The 18,699-nt window shown below is 31.5% G+C and overlaps 1 protein-coding gene across 5 annotated transcripts in view; it reads left to right on the top strand.

The window, feature by feature from the left end:
• Positions 1 to 18,699, top strand: part of CAPRIN2 (caprin family member 2) — a 72,868-nt gene that overhangs the window by 16,519 nt on the left and 37,650 nt on the right. For all 5 annotated transcript variants that reach the window (XM_051962779.1, XM_051962778.1, XM_051962777.1 and 2 more), the window contains exons 7-8: positions 3,902 to 4,066; positions 13,294 to 13,337. In XM_051962779.1, coding sequence (XP_051818739.1) covers positions 3,902 to 4,066; positions 13,294 to 13,337 — 209 coding nt within the window. The remainder of the gene's footprint in view (positions 1 to 3,901; positions 4,067 to 13,293; positions 13,338 to 18,699) is intronic.

Below are 18,699 nucleotides of genomic sequence, written 5' to 3'. Positions count from 1 at the left end.
AATTCTACTAACAATGTATTAATGCCCAAATTTGTCCACATCTTCTCCAACATTTGTGATTTCCTTTTTTTTTTTGGTTATATTAGCTGATCTGATAGGTATGTGGCGGTACCTCACAATTGTTTTAATTTGCATTTTTCTAATCAAAAGTGATAGATTTTTCATCTGACTAAATCTATATGACTAATTTATTATTTTAAAATAATAACTTTTTATTTTTCAAATACATGCAAAAAAAGTTTTGAACATTCACCCTTGCAAAACCTTGTGTTCCAGATTTTTTCTCACTCCTCCCCGATAGCAAGTAGTCAAATATATGTTAAATATGTGCAATATATGACTAATTTCTTGAATGATTTCTGTTCTTATAGATTTGACTCAGTTTTCTGTTTATTTGAAAAATGATATCTTTATCAGAGAAACTTGTTAAAAAATAATTTCCAATTTTTCTGCTTTCTTTCTAACATTAGTCGCATTGATTTTATCTCTGTAAAGTCTTTTTAATTTGGAGTTATCAAAATTCTCCATTTTACATTTCATAATATTCTCTTTTGTTTTGTCATAATTTTTTATCAATAGATTTGCCAGGAAAGATATTCCATGTTTTCTTAATTTAATTATTTCTCCCTTTATGTATTTGTTTTAAGTTTATCTTGGTATAAGATATGAGATGTTGCACTATATATAGTTTTTACCAAACTGCTTTCTAGTTTTCCCAGAGATTTTTCTCAGTGATTTCTTGTTTCAAATGTTAAGATCTTTGTATTTATCAAAAACTAGATTATTATGGTTGCTTATTAATGTATTTATTGTGTGCCTAATCTATTCTACTGGCCCACAACTCTATTTCTTAGTACCAAATTGTTTTGATGATTGTTTTTTTATTTATTTTATTTTCAATATATTTTCCCCCAAATACTTGTAAAGATAGTTTTCAACATCCATTTTTGTAAGACTTTGTATTCCCAGATTTTTCTCCCTCCTTCCTCATCTTACCTTTGATAACATATCAATAGGTTAAATAATTCTTTTAAGCATATTTTCATATTTGTCATATTGTGCAAAATAAATCAGACAAAAATGGGGGGAAATCACAAAAAGCAAACAAACCAACAAAAAAAAAGGTGAAAATACTATTCTTTGGATGATTATTGCTTTGTAATATAGTTTGAAAGCTTGTGCTGCTAGGCCCCTTTCCTTCATTTTTAAAAAAATTGATTCCCATGGCATTCTTGACTTTTTGTTCTGTCCGATGGATTTTGTTATTGTTTTCTTATATAAAAATTTTTTTGATAATTTCATTGGTAAGGTATTAAATAAGTAAATTAATATAAATAGAATTATCATTTTTATCATATTGGCTCGGCCTATCATATGAGCAATCAATATTTCTCCAGTTGTTTAGGTCTGACTTTATTTGTGTAAAAATTGTTTTGTACTTGTGTTTATGTAATTTCTGAGTTTATCTTAGATATTAGTTACAGTATCTCTTTAAGAATGATAGAAACAGCTGTGATATGTGGTTAAAACACTGGAATTGGATTCAAATAAAATTTTTAGGTTCAAGTCCTGCTTTGGGACACATTAACTTTGTGAAGTTAAATCCTTTAGCTTTTTTTTTTTTGCTTCAGGTGACTCCTTAGGACTTGATAATTTTAGAATTGTAGTTCATAAACAGACAACATTTTTTGCATATCAAGAAAGGACTTCTGGAAGGGGTCAGGAGCAATAGTCAGGAAATATAACAAAATGAAGTATTGCTTATTAGCTATAAATCACTATTTTAAAATGTGTTTTGTTTATTTAAAAGATAAATCTTTCTCAGGTAGCAAAATTATAGATTTAGCTATACTTCATGTTTTTGGTCCTTAAGTAACATAATAGGAAGTTGTTGCTTGATTTTGTTATCAGTCAACAGTATTAAATGTTTACTGTGTGTAAGGCACTATGCTAAATATTAGGAACACAAAGAAAAGGGAAAAAAAGCTTACACTCCATGGAGAGAAAATATGCAGATGCATGAACAAAGAGATATATAGGATAAATTATAGATAACCTCAGTGAGAAGGTACTAGCATTAAGGGGAGTTGATTTATAGTATACAAGGGGAATTCTTATAGTGGATGTGGTTTTAGCTGGGGCTTGAAGGAAACCAAGAGGTAGAGTTGAGGAAGAAGATAATTGTAGACTTAGTGTATAGCCAGTACTGATTTAGGTGGTGACTCAAGTGTTCTGTGTGAGGAATAGCAAGGAAGCTAATATCACTAAATTAAACCTTTAGGAATGAAAAGATATGGAAAAACTACTGTGTTGAGTGGGATTATGAGTGGTTTGGGGAGGCATGAAAGGATTGTCTTGCATAGTGAGGGCCCAGTTGAATTTATGTATCATATATTTGTAGTGGTACAAGTATGCTTTGGGAGTTTTTCTCTAGCTTTGTTGAGTAGCATGTGAACAGGAGTGAAGGCAACAGGTGACATGACATTCGACTTAGTTCAGGGGCCCTGTCTTCTTCCAGAACTTTTTTCTCCTAAATTTTCTTAGAAAACTAGATCTATATTCCCATTGCCACTATTGGTATATCTAGCATTTGGCCTCACTCTTTAATTGAAAATGCTTTCTTTCTTCAGAATTACCAATGATGTTTTAATTGCCACTTTTACTAGTGTTTTCTGAATCCTTGTGCTTCGACATCTTTTTAGCATTCATCATTGATCACTCTATTCTTTCTTCATTCTCCTTCCTTAGTCTCTTTTTGCCAAATCATCATTTTATCATGCCTGCAAACTAAACATTCTCCCAAATGTCTGTCTTGGATCCTTTTCTTTTTTCTCTATATACTGTTTCACGTGACTTCCTTTTTTCTCACGGGTTCATTTATTGTGAATAAATGACTCTCACATCAACATGTTTGCCCCCTGATCTGTCACTTGACCTTCAGTCCACCATCATCAATTACCTATTGGATATTTCCAACTGAAATCCTGTAGTTATTTCAAACTCAAAGTATCCTGAAACAAAGACAAGTTAAGAAGCTGCTAGAATTAAGGGAGAACTTCCTTTCCACCCACAAGGTCATCCTTATTCTCCGTCATCCAGTCATTTGCTAAAACTTGTCATTTTTTGGTCTCCAGCATCATTTGAACATCTTCCTCCACTCACATGGCTATCACTCTAGTTTAGATGCTATTCATCATTTTACTAAATTACTGCAGTAGCTTTCTAATTGATTCTTATTTCTTCAGATTTTTTCCTACTCCATCCCAATCTTTTACTAGCTACTATCATCTTCTGCATGAGGCCTTTCTGGATTTTCTATTTCCCTCCCCTGTTAGTTTACCCCATATGTGATAGCATATACATGTATATGTTTGTATTTAACTATATATTGGCATGTTGTCTCTATTAGAATATAAGTTCTTTGAGAGTAGAGCCTGTTGTATTTTTGTTTTTGGATTTTGATTGCCTGGCCCATTATAGATGGTTGATTGATGAGTTTGGGTAAGAGGTTAGAGGGAAAGAATTGTCATGGCTTTGCTTAGACTCCAGTTTAATAATGAACTCAGTAGAAACCCTTAAGTTGGTCCATGCTTTTATAGGATTTGCCAAACCAGTTTGCGTTCTTTTTTTGTGCATAAAACTTTGCATGGCATAAAAATATTTTGTGCATAAAACTTTGCATGACATAAAAAGTAGTTCTTAGGTAACTTAGTTGTTTTCTAATGTCTATCTTATTCTTATAGAAGAAAAAAGGGTTTCTGTGGTGCCTGAGGTTAATCTAAATTTTTTTTTAATTTTGTTGTGCATGCATATATTATGTGTGTGTGTATTTATGTGTATGTGTGTTTGCAAACTATTAAAGGTTTTAAGGGTCCTAATTCTTAATGTCTCTTTTTCTTAGATAAACATATGAAGGATCTGTTGTCTAAACTGCTGACCTCTGGCTATTTTGAAAGTATTCCAGTTCCCCGAAACATTATAAAACAAAAAAAAGAATTGAATGAAGAAATCCGAGGAAAATCAGAGAAGAAACAGTTATTACAGACAGAATCTACTAAAGAATCAGGTTTGCTATGAATAGTAGAATTTTTTATTCTCTGTTAGCAGTCATCTTCCTAAACCACTTGTATGTATTTGTTAAAATGGGGTAATCCTATCTCCTGCAAAGGAGGAGCACATCTAAAAAGTTTACCTCTCTCTCTTTTTTAAAATAGCTTTTTATTTACAAGATATATGCATGGGTAATTTTTCAGCATTGACAGTTGCAAAACTTTTGTTACAATTTTTCCCCTCCTTCCCCTCACCCCCTCCCCGAGATGGCAGGTTGACCAATACATGTTATATATGTTAAATACAATATATGTATACGTGTCCATACAGTTATTTTGCTGTACAAAAAGAATCGGATTTTGAAATAGTGTACAATTATCCTGTGAAGAAAATAAAAAATGCAGGCAGACAAAAATAGGGGGATTGGGAATTCTATGTAGTGGTTCATACTCATTTCCCAGAGTTCTTTCTCTGACGTAGCTGGTTCAATTCATTACTGCTCTATTGGAACTGATTTGGTTCACCTCATTGTTGAAGAGGGCCACATCCATCAGAATTGATCATCATATAGTATTGTTGTTGAAATTTAAGTATACCTCTCTTAACTAAAAAAAAAACCCACAAAGCAAATCTTTATTAAAAATGTAAAATAACAAAATTTGCACACTTAATTTTATCATGTGGTTTTTTAAATAAAATTTTTTTATTTATAAATTTATAAAAATAAATTCTATTATAAAAATTTTTATTTGGAAGGTCTCAAGTTGTATTCGGATTTATTTTTTTCATAAATACATTCTTAATTTTCAGATTATATGTATATAAAGACTACTCTAACTGTTTAAAACAATCTGGCAAAATTATGCAGTATAATTTCTGTTAATCATTATCTACTTCATTCCTACTCATGAGTTACAATTCATCCTATGACTTCTTTTTGACTATTCATATTTCTCATAGGAGTAGTGTAATATTATTGAGTTCTGGTTAACAAAAAGCATTTTAAATAATACTCTAAATGCTTAAAATGTAGCATTTCATTACTTTACTACTAAGGAAAATAGATTTGGGAAACATAAAATTAGTAATCTTAAAATTATCACTATTTAAATAATTTTTCTTATTATATTTTTGCTTTGTTCCCTTTTTGCTTTTTTTTTATTTGGGAACTGTATAGTTTGGACCTATATAAATTATTTTGGTACTTAAAAAAAATTTCATTGTTATTTCTTGTCTTTATGTCAGTTATTTCCCAACACCTGTTCCAAGTTGAACCTTCTCTTGTGACAAAGAAAAATAAGCAAAAGCATCCAATATAGAAATCTTGTGTGTGTGTGTGTGTATGTGTGTATACATACATACATACATACCTATATATATATGTATTTTATTCCCACAAGGAAGGTATTTAAAGAATGTTTTCCAGGATTTTTTTTTGGTGGGGGGTGGGGGTTTCCATTACTGAGTTCAACTTCTTTTTGTTTTTAAGTCTTTATGTCTGTCCTCTTGGATCTGCTTATTTCCCTCTGTATCAACTAATAAAAATCTTTTCGTATACTTTTTTCCTTTCTTTTTTTCCTGTGATGCAATTGAGCTTAAGTGACTTGCCCAGGACATACAGCTAGTAAATGTGATGTATCTGAAACTGCATTTGAACTCTGACTCCAGGGCTGTTGCTCTATCCATTGTGCAATGTAGCTACCCCTATCTTTTTGTATATTGATTACTTCTTGTCAGACAAGAATATTCTATACATTTACATAGTTTTTTTTCATCCTTTCTCCTGGGGGTTCATAGACATTTGTTTGTTTCCAGTATTTGGCTACCACAAAAATAAGTTGCTATGAACATTTTGTTGTACATGTATATATATTCCATTACTTCTGTCCTATATGACTTTTCATGACCACATTTGGAGTTTTCTTGGTAAAGATAGTTTCCTTCTTCAGCTCATTTTAAAGATAAGGAACTGAAATGGAGTTAAATTACTTTCTCAGGGTCATACAACCAGTTTGGTATCTGAGCTGTATTTGAACTGAGGAAGATGAGTTTTCCTTGATTCCAACACAGTTCTCTCTTACTGTGCCACTTAGCTGCTATAATACATGTGTGTGTTATGTTTTAATTCTTTGGGCTATATAGGATTGCTGAGACAAAGAGGATAGATAATTTAGTCACATTTATTGTGTAGTTTCTAATTGAAATCTAAGAAGAGCTGTATTAGTTCACTACGGATACAGCTTCATCTGTATATATATCTGCTTCCACATATCTATTTCATTAAAAGCTTAAGTTCTTACTGGACTATGTAAGAATAAAGAAATTCAATGAAAGATTGTAGCAAATGCCTTATTCTACCCAAGAACGTCTAAAAAGTCACAAGATCATAGGCAACAGGAAAAGGGGGACCTTCCAGCAAAGTGAGTGCAAAAATGACCAGAGACAGGACACTTTTGTAGCCTTTAAGATTCTTGTGTTCAGTGGCAACGTATAAATGTAGTCCAAAAAGCAGCCCCTGGGTGAAAATGTAGCAGAAAAGCATGTATAAATGCTTTGTTGTTTTAATATTTAAGTTCAGAATTAATTTTTAAAAATATGTTCCATGTTAATTTGGATATACTATTGAATCTGTATTATAGTAAGTATCGGCAATTATTGTGTTGATATAGCTGAACTGTGAGCAGTGAAATCTCTCCAGTTGTTTATCTCCTTCATTTTTGTGAAGCATGTTATAGTTATTTTCATATAAATGTTATATATCTTAATTTTGTTAACTCCCAGATATCCATGGTATTTTGTAGTTGTTTCTGTGGAAGTTTTCTTAATTTCTTCCTGATTTTTATTAGTACTATATAGAAGTGTTAATGATTCTTGTAGAGTTATGCTTTATCTTAAAATCTTATACTCTTTAATCATCTCAGTTTTCTTGATGATTCCCTAATCCAACCTTCTTTCCTTTTTTTTTCTCCTTTATTTCTTCCTTTCTCATTCCTTTTTTTCTTTTAAATTTTAAGTTCTAAATTCTCTCTTTCCCATTCAATACTCATTACACATATGAAGTCATACAAAACATATTTCCATTTTATTCAATGTTTCCAAAAAAATTAGAAAAAAAAGTGCTTCATTTTGTATTCTGAGCCTATCAGTTTTCTATTTGGAGATAGATGGATTTTTTGGTAATTAATCATTGTATTGCAGTTATTCTTTCACAGATCATTTACAATATTGCTGTTACTATATAAATTATTCTGCTTCTGTTCACTTTGTATAAGTTCATATGAGTCTTCCAGGTTTTTCTAAAAACCATCCCCTTTATAATTTTTAATAGCATAAATAATATTCCATCAATTTATATAGCCATAAGTTGTTAAGCCATTCCCCAACTGATGGTATACCCTTCAGTTTTCAGTGTTTTGTTATCACAAAATATTTTTCTGGTCCATTTCTTTTTTCCTTCATTTTTTTGGGAGTGGAGTATTGATATTGCTGGGTCAGATGGTCTGCATAGTTTTATAGTCATAATTCCAAATTTCTCTCTACAATAATTAACTTGTTCACAGCTCCACCAACCATGCACTAGTATATCAATTTTTTTTTTCATATCCCTTCTAGCATTTATCATTTTTCTTTTCTGTTATCTTAGCCAATCTGACGATTTGTAAGGTGGTACCTCAGAGGTTTTTTAAAATTTCATTTATTTAATCAATAGTGATTTTTTTCATGAGTATTGTTAACTTTGGTTTCTCCCTCAGAAAACTGTTCTTTCCCAGTGGAGAATGGCTTTTATTAGAAACTTGGCTCCATCCCCTGTTCATTTATGTAATGAGACCTTTATCTGAGAAACTGGGTTTTTGTAAGGGCTCACTCTGTGACAATTGCTTTCAATGCATCTCTGTCCTCCACTATTTTCCAAACTTTGCCCAAATTCATGGTTGTTGCTTCCATGATACTATATGTCCATCTCATCTTCTGCTTGTCTTCATCTTCTTTTGCTTCAATCTTTCCCAACATCAGGGTCTTTGAGTTGATTCTCTGACAGCTTTCCTTATAATCCCACTCTCAACGCATATAGACCTCTGTTAGTTCTTCTGCTTTTTAGTATGTCCATATTTGTCATGATTTTTTTTTTTAAGAAGCCAAGGATCTTTTAATTTTATGACTGTAGTAACCATTTGTGGTAATCTTTAAGCCTACGAATATAAAATCTAATACTTCTTCCATTTCTTCTCCCTCTGTTTCACGGGAATTAATGGCCAGTTGCCATGATGTTATTTTTTTTTTAATGTTAAGCTTCAAGACAACTTTTATACTTTATTCTTTCACCCTCATCACCCTTTCTGTTATCAGAGTTGTATCATCTTTATATCTGAAATTATTGATATGTTTCCCAGCAACCTTAATTTCAGCTTTTGTTTCATCCAGTTTGGCATTTCCCATGATGTATTCTGCATATATGTTAAATAAAGTAACAATTCAGCCTTGTCATACTCCTTCTGCAATCTCCTTCACGAGTTACTTGGTCCATGTTCAGTTCTAACTGTTGCTTCTTGACTTGTGCAAAGATTTCTCAGGAGACAAGGAGACAACCTAACACCTTTTGTGAATATGGTTTTGTATCAATAAAACAGTTCTTCCATCCATTCATATTCTCAGTCATAGAGCAAATTAAACATCTGAATAGGAGATTTTGAGGGATTGAGTAAGAAGGGAGGAACAACTTTTATTAGCTTTTATTTAGGGAAAAATATTTAGGGATGATTTTGAGAAGATGGGGTATAATTTTTTGTTTTGTTTCAAATAGTATGTGGTCTTACTATTACTTAACCTCCCCCCATTCAGAGATCCCTCCCTTGTCTTCTTCCTTCACCCTTTGCTTCCCCATCCACCTATCTTCCCCCCCTTATTTCTTTATAGATTTTGAAGGATGCTATACCCTTTATGGTATATATGTAGTAATTTGCTTATTGAACTCATTGCCAATATTGAGTAGGTTTTCAGAATTATCAGCTCTCCTCTCCCCTCTAATGCCTCTGTGTCTATTCTTCCTCTGCCCCTCATTTGTATAACATGATTACTATTTTTTACCTTTATTCTGCTAATCTTTCTTTTGAGCTTCTCCTATTGTTGATGTGAATCTTAAACATAAAGTTACATTTCCCATGTAGAAAAAAAAACATAAATAACTTGTTCAAGTTTGAACAGTTTGTCCTTGTTGAGTTCCTTAAAATTGCTCTTTGATATTGGCTCTTATATGTTAATTTTTCTTTCACATTCTGTTCTGTTTTTTTCATTCTTTACAATCTCTTGGTCTCTCATACCTTCATTGGCTTCCCTTTGCTTGATTCTAATTTTCAAAGAGTTATATTCATCTTTGAGACAACGTACCTCTTTTTCTAATTGATTAACTTTTTTTTTTCATAAGCTTGTTTTTCTTGGATGGTTTTTAATTTTTTTTCTTTAGTTTTTCTTCAATGCCTTTCATTTGATTTTTGAATTCTTTTTTGAGTTCTATAAATTCTCTCTGGGCAGGGAACCATTTTACATTACTGTTTAGGGTAAAAACTTTTTTTTTTTTTGGATACTAAAGTATCCTCCTCTGAAGATCTTCCCTGTTCAAAGTACAATTTAAGGGTGGGATATTTTCTTTGCCAGTTCATGTTTTTTTTTACATAATATTAAAGTAATAGTAATCTCAGTTGTGGAGCAGAATTTAATGAGAGTCAGCAGGGATAGTAAGACATATGTATGTGGTCTGTGTATGTATGTGTGTATGTATATCTACATATGTATATATTAATATATCATTACTTAACTGTAGTCTAATTGGGAGTGGAGGGAATAAAAAAGAGGGAAAAGAATAAGTTGCGCATCAGTAAACAAAAGAAAAATTCAAGGAAAAAGAAAAGATGGATACTTGTGAATATAATTTCTTCTACTAAATATATTCTTAAATTGGTATTTGTTGTTATATATTTTGATTATTCCTTGATGTTCTGCTGGGCACATAATAACGTTCTCTTTTATTTCATTTTGTTTTGTGCTTTTCTGTTTTCATTTTGCTTATTCTGTTTCTTCTAATAAAATAAAATTGGAAAAAAACAAAACAAAAGTAGATAGTCCACAGTTTTATGTAAAATTATCACCAATACTTGTAGATTTATTCTGCATAATTTGTATTGCAATGTTGGTATTCCAAATCTATTTCCCATAACAGACACCCTCTTTATTCATGTATTTCATTTTTTCTTGAGTCTAGGCACCACATTTGGGTACCTTATTCAGGCCAATGGAATTTGTATCATCATAGCCAATAGGAATTATATCTGTTTCAAAAAATGGAGCCTTCAAAAATCTCCCATCTCTTTGAGGACTTGCCACATTTTGTTGTCATCCACATAATCAAAGGCTTTAGTGTAGCCAATGAAGCAAAGATAGATTTTTTTTTTTACTTCTGCCACTCTATTACTTTCTCCATAATCCAGTGAATATTGACAGTTTAGGCTCTTTAAAAACCAAAAACTCTAGTAATTCTTTGTTCATGTGTTGCTGAGGCCTTATTTGCAGAATCTTTTGCTGATATGTGAAGTGAGCACAATTGTTCAGTAATTTGAAAATTCTTTGGCCTTGCCCTTCTTTTTTATTATTGTTATTTTTAAATTAAATTTAAAACATTTATCTTTAATACATATTGTTTTATGAATCATGTTAGGAGAAAAAAAATTAGACCAAAAGGAAAAAACCATGGGAGAGGAAAAAAAACCCAACACAGAAAAAAGAGGTGAACATACCATGCTGATTTACATTCAATCTCCAATGTGGCTAGCATTGTCAGAATCTTTGTCAAATAATTTCAAGTGAAGGGATGCCAAATGCTTTATCTCACATTAAGAAAATGTCTAGTGTTTCTCGGCTATGAATAGCACTAGCTCTTGGTTTTAAATATATGCTTTTGATCATATTGATATGAAGTCCTTGCATGCCTGTGCTTTTTCAGATTTTTAATACAAATTAATACTATATTTTAATACAAATTAATACTATATAGGTTTTTTAATGCATCTGTGGAAGTCATTTTCCTCTAACTTAAAGTACAATTCTTATTTGACGCAGATAATGAGCTTTTTTATTGAAAAGGCTAATTCTCTGTTAATTCAGACAGTGTTGTATTCTTTTCCTTTTTTATCATTAACATCCAAACTCAGTGCCATACTTTTTTATTTAATTTTTCTCCAATTACATATAAAGACAACTTTTTTTGTTTTATACATGTACATTCGTTTTGTTTGTTTGTTTGTTTCCACATATTTCCTTATGAATTATGTTGGGAGAGAAAAATTAGAGCAAAAGGGAAAAAAATCAGAAAGAAAAGAAAAAAAAAGTGAGTATAGCATATATTGACTTACATTCAGTCTCCATAGAGAACTCTCTGGATGTGGATGGGTTTTTTATCCATCCAGAGTTTATTGGGATTGCCTTGGATCGCTGAACTGTTGAGTCTGTCAGACTCAGACAAGTCTGTCAGAGTTGATCCTCACAGAATCTTGCTTGTTTTTACTGTGTATAGTGTATTCCTGGTTCTGCTTCTTTCACTCAGTATTTATTCATATAAATCTTTCCAGATCTTTCTAAAATCAGATTGTTCATTATTTTTTACAGAACAATATTTTATTACATTCATATACTAAAACCTTTTCAGCTATTCTCCAATTGATGGGCGTCCATTCAATTTCTAGTTTCTTTCCACTACAAAAAAGGCTGCTGTAAACATTTTTGCATATGTGAGTCTTTTTCCATCTTTTATGATCTCTTTGTGATGAAGACCTAGTAAGACACTGTTAGATCAGAGTATGCACAATTTGATAGTCCTTTGGGCATAGTTCCAAATTGCTCTCCAGAGTGGTTGGATCAGTTCACAACTCTATCAACAATGCATTAATGTCTTAGTTTTCCTATATCTCCTCCAATATTTATCATTATCTTTTCCTGTAATCTTATCCAATCTGATAGCTATAAGATGGTATTTCAGAGTTGTTTTAATTGCATTTCTCTAATCTATAGTGATTTAGAGTGTTTTTTCCTCTGATTATAGATGGTTTTATTTTCTTCATCTGAAAATTGTCTGTTCATATCCTTTGACCATTTATCAATTGGGTAATGATTTGTATTCTTACAAATTTGACACAGTTCTTTTTAAAAAATTATTATTATTATAGCTTTTTATTTACAAAACATATACATGAGTAATTTTTCAACATTGGCCCTTGCAAGACCATCTGTTCCAAATTTTCCCCTCATTTCCCGTATCCTCCCCTCTCCCTTAGATGGCAGGTAGTCCAATACATGTTATATATGTTAAAATATATGTTAAATCCAGTATATGTATACATATTTATACAGTTATTTTGCTGCACAAGAAAAATCAGATCTAGAAAGAAAGAAAAAAAACCTGAGGAGGAAAGCAAAAAAATGCAAGCAAACAATAACAGAATGCTATGTTGTGGTCCACACTCAGTTCCCATAGTTCTCTCTCTGGGTGTAGATGACTCTCTTCATTACTGAACAATTGGAACTGGCTTGAATCATCTCATTGTTGAAGAGAGCCATGACACAGCTCTTCATATAGTTTAGAAATCAAGCCTTTATCAGAGATACTAGCTTAAAATATTTTTTCCCAGCTTTGTACTTTCCTTCTTATCTTGAGTACCATACTTTTCTTTGGTCCCAGTTAGGTTTGGGAGATGCTACTGGTACTTCTATCTGTGCTTACATCTTAAATTTTATTAACTTGGATTAACCCAGGAATATGCTGGTAAATGTTTAATAACTGACTTCCCACAGTGCAATTTTAAGTTTAATCTGCATTACTAGTATTTTCTTTACCACTTTATTAAGTGTAGAGTAGCCACTAAATGAAGTCCTGACTTGCAGTGTTTGCTGATTTTCAAGGTAAAAATGATTGTGCTGAAAATTTAGCACTTGGTTCTTGCAAACCAATGTGAGCTGATTCCAGAATATCCTTGCAAGTACCCTTTCTTGTGGGACCAGTTCTGTGATTGTCCACATAGTGGGTATTTGAAGGTATGAGGGTTTAGTGAGAAGACTTAACTTTTAATTGAGAGAATATGACTTGGCTCATGTTTTAAACTTTGTTATATTTAGGTATACTTTTGATGCAAGAAATATTTGTTAGCAATACATTTTAGAATGAAAAATCTCACCTAATTTACTCTCCTTTCTCCCTAGAACCTCTTATGGAACATACACAGCCTGAGATACAGCCACAAGAGGTAAGAGATATTGAAAAGAACTTTGGCAATTTGGTGGTTAATAGATATCTTTCTCACTACAATGTTAATGATTAGCATTTAAAGGTGGGAAAGAGTTCTAAAAAGTGAAACCTTTATTTTTTTTTTTAATTCATATGTTTTCAGATTCTAGTTGCCTTTCTGTAAAAGCTTTTTAGTTAATGTCTTTCCAGAGAACCAAATGATAAAGCATGCTACCCATCCCTTGACAGAGAGTGATAGATTCGTATCCTAGAATGAGACCTATATTTTTTTGGACATGACTAGTGTATGGACTTGTTTGCTTAAATTGTACATTTTTGTACAAAAGGTCCCCCCCCCCCCGCTCCCATCCCCCTCACTGTGGAAGGGAGGTGGGAGGGAAAAGATATTATATATTTTTATTATTTGGGAAAAAATAAAATTTTTAATATTTATATAGTTGGGATTCTGTCTATATAATCCCTTCTTAACTATGTCTGATTATAATATTTCCTATCATTTAGCTCTTTGAGGGAATAATTTAGTGGCACAGTAGATAAAGCTCCTGGCCTGGAATCAGACTCATTTTCCTGAGTTCAAATTCAGACTAATACATATACTACTATGTGGACCTGGGCAAGTTACTTAACCTAGTTTGCCTCATTTTCTTCATACATAAAATAAACTGGAAAGAAAATGGTAAATCACTTCAGTATTTTTCTACCAAAGAAATGTCAATAGGATCACAGAAAGTAAGACACAAGTGAAAAATGATAGAATAACTAAAAGCACTTTAAGGTTTGCAAAGTGTTTTTTCCATATATTATCTCATTTCAGCCTCACTGCAGCCTTGTGAACTTATATAAGTGCTATTATCATCCTCATTTTATGGATGAGTAAGTTTGTTGGCTTGGCCTAGGGCAGAATATGAATCTTTAGGTCTTCTTGACACTAACATTTTATTTACTATGCTTTATAATTTTCTTTTATTTTCTTACTGTTTAAAAATTGTGGGACAACTAGGTGGCACAGTGGATAGAGCACCAGCCCTGAAGTCAGGAGGACCTGAGTTCAAATGTGATCTCAGACACTTAATACTCCTACCTATGTGACTCTGGGCAAGTCACTTAACCCCAATTGCCTCAGCAATAAATAAATAAATAAATAAAGAGTGTGTGCTTTTTCTTGTATAGATTGTTTATTACCAGTCACTTAGGATTTATTGTCACATATGTTATAAAATGCTGGCTTAAAACTTTCAATCAGACTGCTTTCCATCTTTTCTAACAGCTCTTATGCAATAAAAACTTTTTTCAGAATAATTTGTGTTCTTAAGTTTGTTGAAAAAACTAAATCTGAGTGTACTTTTTTTTTAGGTCTTCCTTTTTTATTTTATTTAGTAATTTTTTTTTAATAATTTGTGATATAATAACATTAAACTTGGTATGGCACTAAATCTTTTTTCCCCTCTTGTATTTCTTTAATTTTTGTAAAAAATAATAACTTTTTATTTTTCAAAATACATGCAAAGATAGTTTTAAACATTTACCCTTTGCAAAGCCTTGTGTTTCAAAATTTTCTTCTTCCCTGCCTCCCCTCTCCCTTAGATAGCAAGTAATCCAATATAGGTTGAATATGTGCAATTCTTCTAAATATATTTCCACAATTATGCTGTGCAAGAAAAATCAGATCAAAGGGATAAAAGATGAGGAAAAAAAACAAGCAAGCAAGCAACAATCACAAAAAGGTGAAAATACTATGCTTTGATCCACTTTTAGTCTCCCTAGTCCTCTCTCTGGATATGGATAGCTCTGTCCATCACAAGTCTATTAGAATTGTATGACACTAAGTTTTGAGTAATTTGGTATAATCATTTTTACTGTGTTTGTGAATTAAAATAGAATTTCCATCTTAAATCCATCATATTTCTATAAGTTATCCTGTAGTTGTATGTTTGTACATTTTGGTTAATTGCTAGGTATTTTCATCCATTTTTTTCTTTAATAGAAACTTCCCCCCACAGTTTTTGTTGGTTCTCTAAATAAATATTCTATCTCCAAATTAAGATAATTTTGCTTCCTTTTAGCTCTGTGCTTATTGCCTAATGTCTCATCTTCTTATTACTATTAACATTTTTCCATATAACCATAAGTCATTTAGCATTCCTGGATCAAATTCACTGTTCATAGTAAATGGTTTTAAAAACACATTTCTTTAGTTTCTTTGTTTTACATCAGTCAATATTCATTAGTCAATTAGTTTTCTTTCTCTGATTTTTTCCTCCCAGTTTACCTATCAGAACCATGTTTGTTTCAGAGAAATTTGGTAAGGTGTCATTAATATCCCTTCTTCCTCCCATTTCAACCAGTTTACGTAGTAGTTGAAATTTTTGCCTTTTAAGTGTTTTCTAAAATCCACTTGTAATCCTTCTATATTATTATTTTTCTTTTGTCCTACCCTTGAGAGTCGATTTTTGGCCATCTTATTTTCCTTTCTTTTACCTAGTGACTTCTTTTATTAACTTTTTCAAAACCAATTTTATTTTTATCAATAGTCTTTTGTTCTTAATTATATTTTTTTACTTCCTTCAAATTTCAACTTGTGTTCTTGTTCTAGGGTTTTTTTGTTATTGGAGGCTCAAATCAATAATTTTCTGTCAGTTTTTCTTAGTTCTCTTTTCTTTTTTTTTTCTCAAGTGGAAAATAATTACATCTATAACTTCATCTCACAAATTTTTATGTGTTTCATCATTATTTTCTTTAATTTTTATGAGTTCTTGTTGGATGTAGTATTTAGGATTCCATTAGTAGTTTTAGTATCTCTGCCATGATTTATTTATGAAATCTTTGTTCTAGCTCACAGACTATTTTTATTCTTACCTTTTAAAAAATGGATGGCTTTTTATTTTTAAATTGTATTTTATTTCTGAATTATACATGTAACAAAGATGCCAAAATGGGGGAGAGGGAAGAGAATCAATCAACACATCACAATTTACAGGTAATTCTCTTCCTACCTCCTCAGTGAAGCACATAAATTGTCTCAATTCTTCTGTTTAGGGCTGAATTCTATGAAATTTCATTATTTTCTTTGCATTTATGTTGTAAATATATATATATTTTCTAAGTTCTGCTTGCTGTCAGTTTTAATGAATCTTTGCATGTCTCCCAAAATTTTTCATTTATTTTTTCTTGTGGCAGAACTCAAAAGGACCAAATGGCTATTTAGTTCAAATCCCTCATTTTATTTTTAATAGTATTTTATTTTTCCAAATATATGCAAAGATAGTTTTCAACATTCATCCCTGCAAAACCCTATGCTCCAACATGACTTTTTTTGGAAATGTTTTGTATAATTTCACATGTGGTTTCTTACTAGGAGCTGAGGGTGAAGATAAGAAATTTTAAAAACAAATGTAAAAAAAAATTATGTTAAATATAACTGGGCGAATAGTAAATTATTCATTTAAAAAACAAAACCCCCACAAAACCACAATTAATTTTTTAAAAATCCTGTGTTCCAAATTTTCTCTCTCTTCCCCTTTTCCCCTTTCCCAAGACTGTAAGCAGTCTGATCTAGGCTTAAACATGTATACTTATTCTAAACATATTTCCAAATTCATCATGTTACATAAGAAATATAATCAGAAGGGAAAAAAAAAACAAAACAAAACAAAAACATGAGAAGAACAAAAAACAAGCAGCAAAAAACAACATTCAACAAAAAGGTGAAAATACTATCCTTTGATTCACATTGTCTCCAAAGCTCGCTCTCTGGATGCAGATGGCACTTTCTATCACATATCTATTGAAATTGCCTTGAATCAGCTTATTGTTATTGTGTAAAATGTTCTTTTGGTTCTGCTCCCTCAGCATCAGTTTACATAAGATTTTCCAGGCTTGGGGCAGCTAGGTGGTGAGTGCTCTATCTATTTAGCCCTGAAGTCAGGAGGACCTGAGTTCAAATTTGATCTCAGACACTTAACACTTCCTAGCTGTGTGACCCTGGGCAAGTCACTTAATCCCAACTGCCTCAGCAAAAAAAAAAAAAAAAAAATAGCTATGTCTAGGTAAACCTCTTTTACTTGAAATGGCGCCTTCTCCAAATCTACCTTAAGATTAAAATTTGCTACCTCTCTTTCTATAACCTAACTTAGTCTCAAAATGAATCATTTTTTGGTAATTTTGCTACTAACTTTTGCTAACAACTTTTAGTTGTTTGCTGATTTAAGAACTATTTTAGTATTCTTCTGTAGTACTGTTTTATGATCAGCCATGTCTATAGGTGACTCTGGATATGTTCCCTTAATGACCTTATTGACTAAACAGGACTTCCTTCTCCTAGACCTTGGAGCCAATCAATAAAAAAGATATTTCATCATGTTTGCTTTGTTTTCTTTGCATATTCTGAATTTCAGAGATTCTTTTATAGTCATTGTTAATAAAAGGAATACTTAGATATGCCTCTGTTACTAATCTTTTAAAAGAAAACTGCTTTTCTTTAAATATCCCATTTTTCCACAGAAGGAATATGCTTTGCTTTACAAGCAGTTCCCTTTGCTTTTTTCTTTTGGTGTCATATGCTATTTTTTTCTTTATTTTTCATTGAGTGCTTTTGGGAGAGTAAAGATAGACATAACTTTGTGCATGAGTTGTGTCTTTCTAGCCACTTGTAATTTCCAAGTGCCAAAGGCACTTGAAAGTCTTACAACTGGATGATTCGAACTTGGGTTTTCCCTGTCATGTTCTATATCTACCATCTATACTTTGCCTTCTCTTTCCAATAACTGGCCAAGTTTTTTGTAACACTTGTATTCAGGCTTTTACTTAAATGTCTTTTTTTTGAAAGATCAATGATTGGCTTTCTAAGCTCTGCTTTTCAGGTTACTTGTCCTTGGCTTTTAAAGATTTCTTGTTATGTCAATTTTATAGTCACTGCTGTGTTATTTTCTATTTTTGGTTGTAAGTCTTTTTATTTATTTATTTATAACCTTTTTTTTTTTTAAATAAAGGCCTTTGCTTTATTTTCTGACATTCCCTTCCCCTCCTTCCCCTCCCCCCCCCAATCATTTTTTCTTTTTTGAATTTTCCTTTTAAGAGCTCTAATTCTTAGTTCCTTTTTTCCTCTTGGGGTTTTTAAAATAAAATTATTGCCTTCTAATTCTTCTCTTTACCTTATATTATTTCTTCAGTTGTTATTATTTTACTTGTCAGTTCATTTGTTTCCCCTGTAGATTTTTTTTTAATTTAGTGATTTTTGTCCTCTTATTTTATTTGTTGCATTTCTTGCCTTTTTAAGGTAAAAGGAAAAAAAGATCTACAAGATCTAATTTGCTTATTCAAATGAACTGCTATAATAAAAAAAACTAAAAATTTATCTTCAT

The sequence above is a fragment of the Antechinus flavipes genome, chromosome 5 (genome assembly GCF_016432865.1).
Source record: "Antechinus flavipes isolate AdamAnt ecotype Samford, QLD, Australia chromosome 5, AdamAnt_v2, whole genome shotgun sequence".
Lineage (NCBI taxonomy): Eukaryota > Metazoa > Chordata > Mammalia > Dasyuromorphia > Dasyuridae > Antechinus > Antechinus flavipes.
Note: the sequence above shows the minus strand (reverse complement) of the source record. Positions and strands in the feature narration are given on the sequence as shown.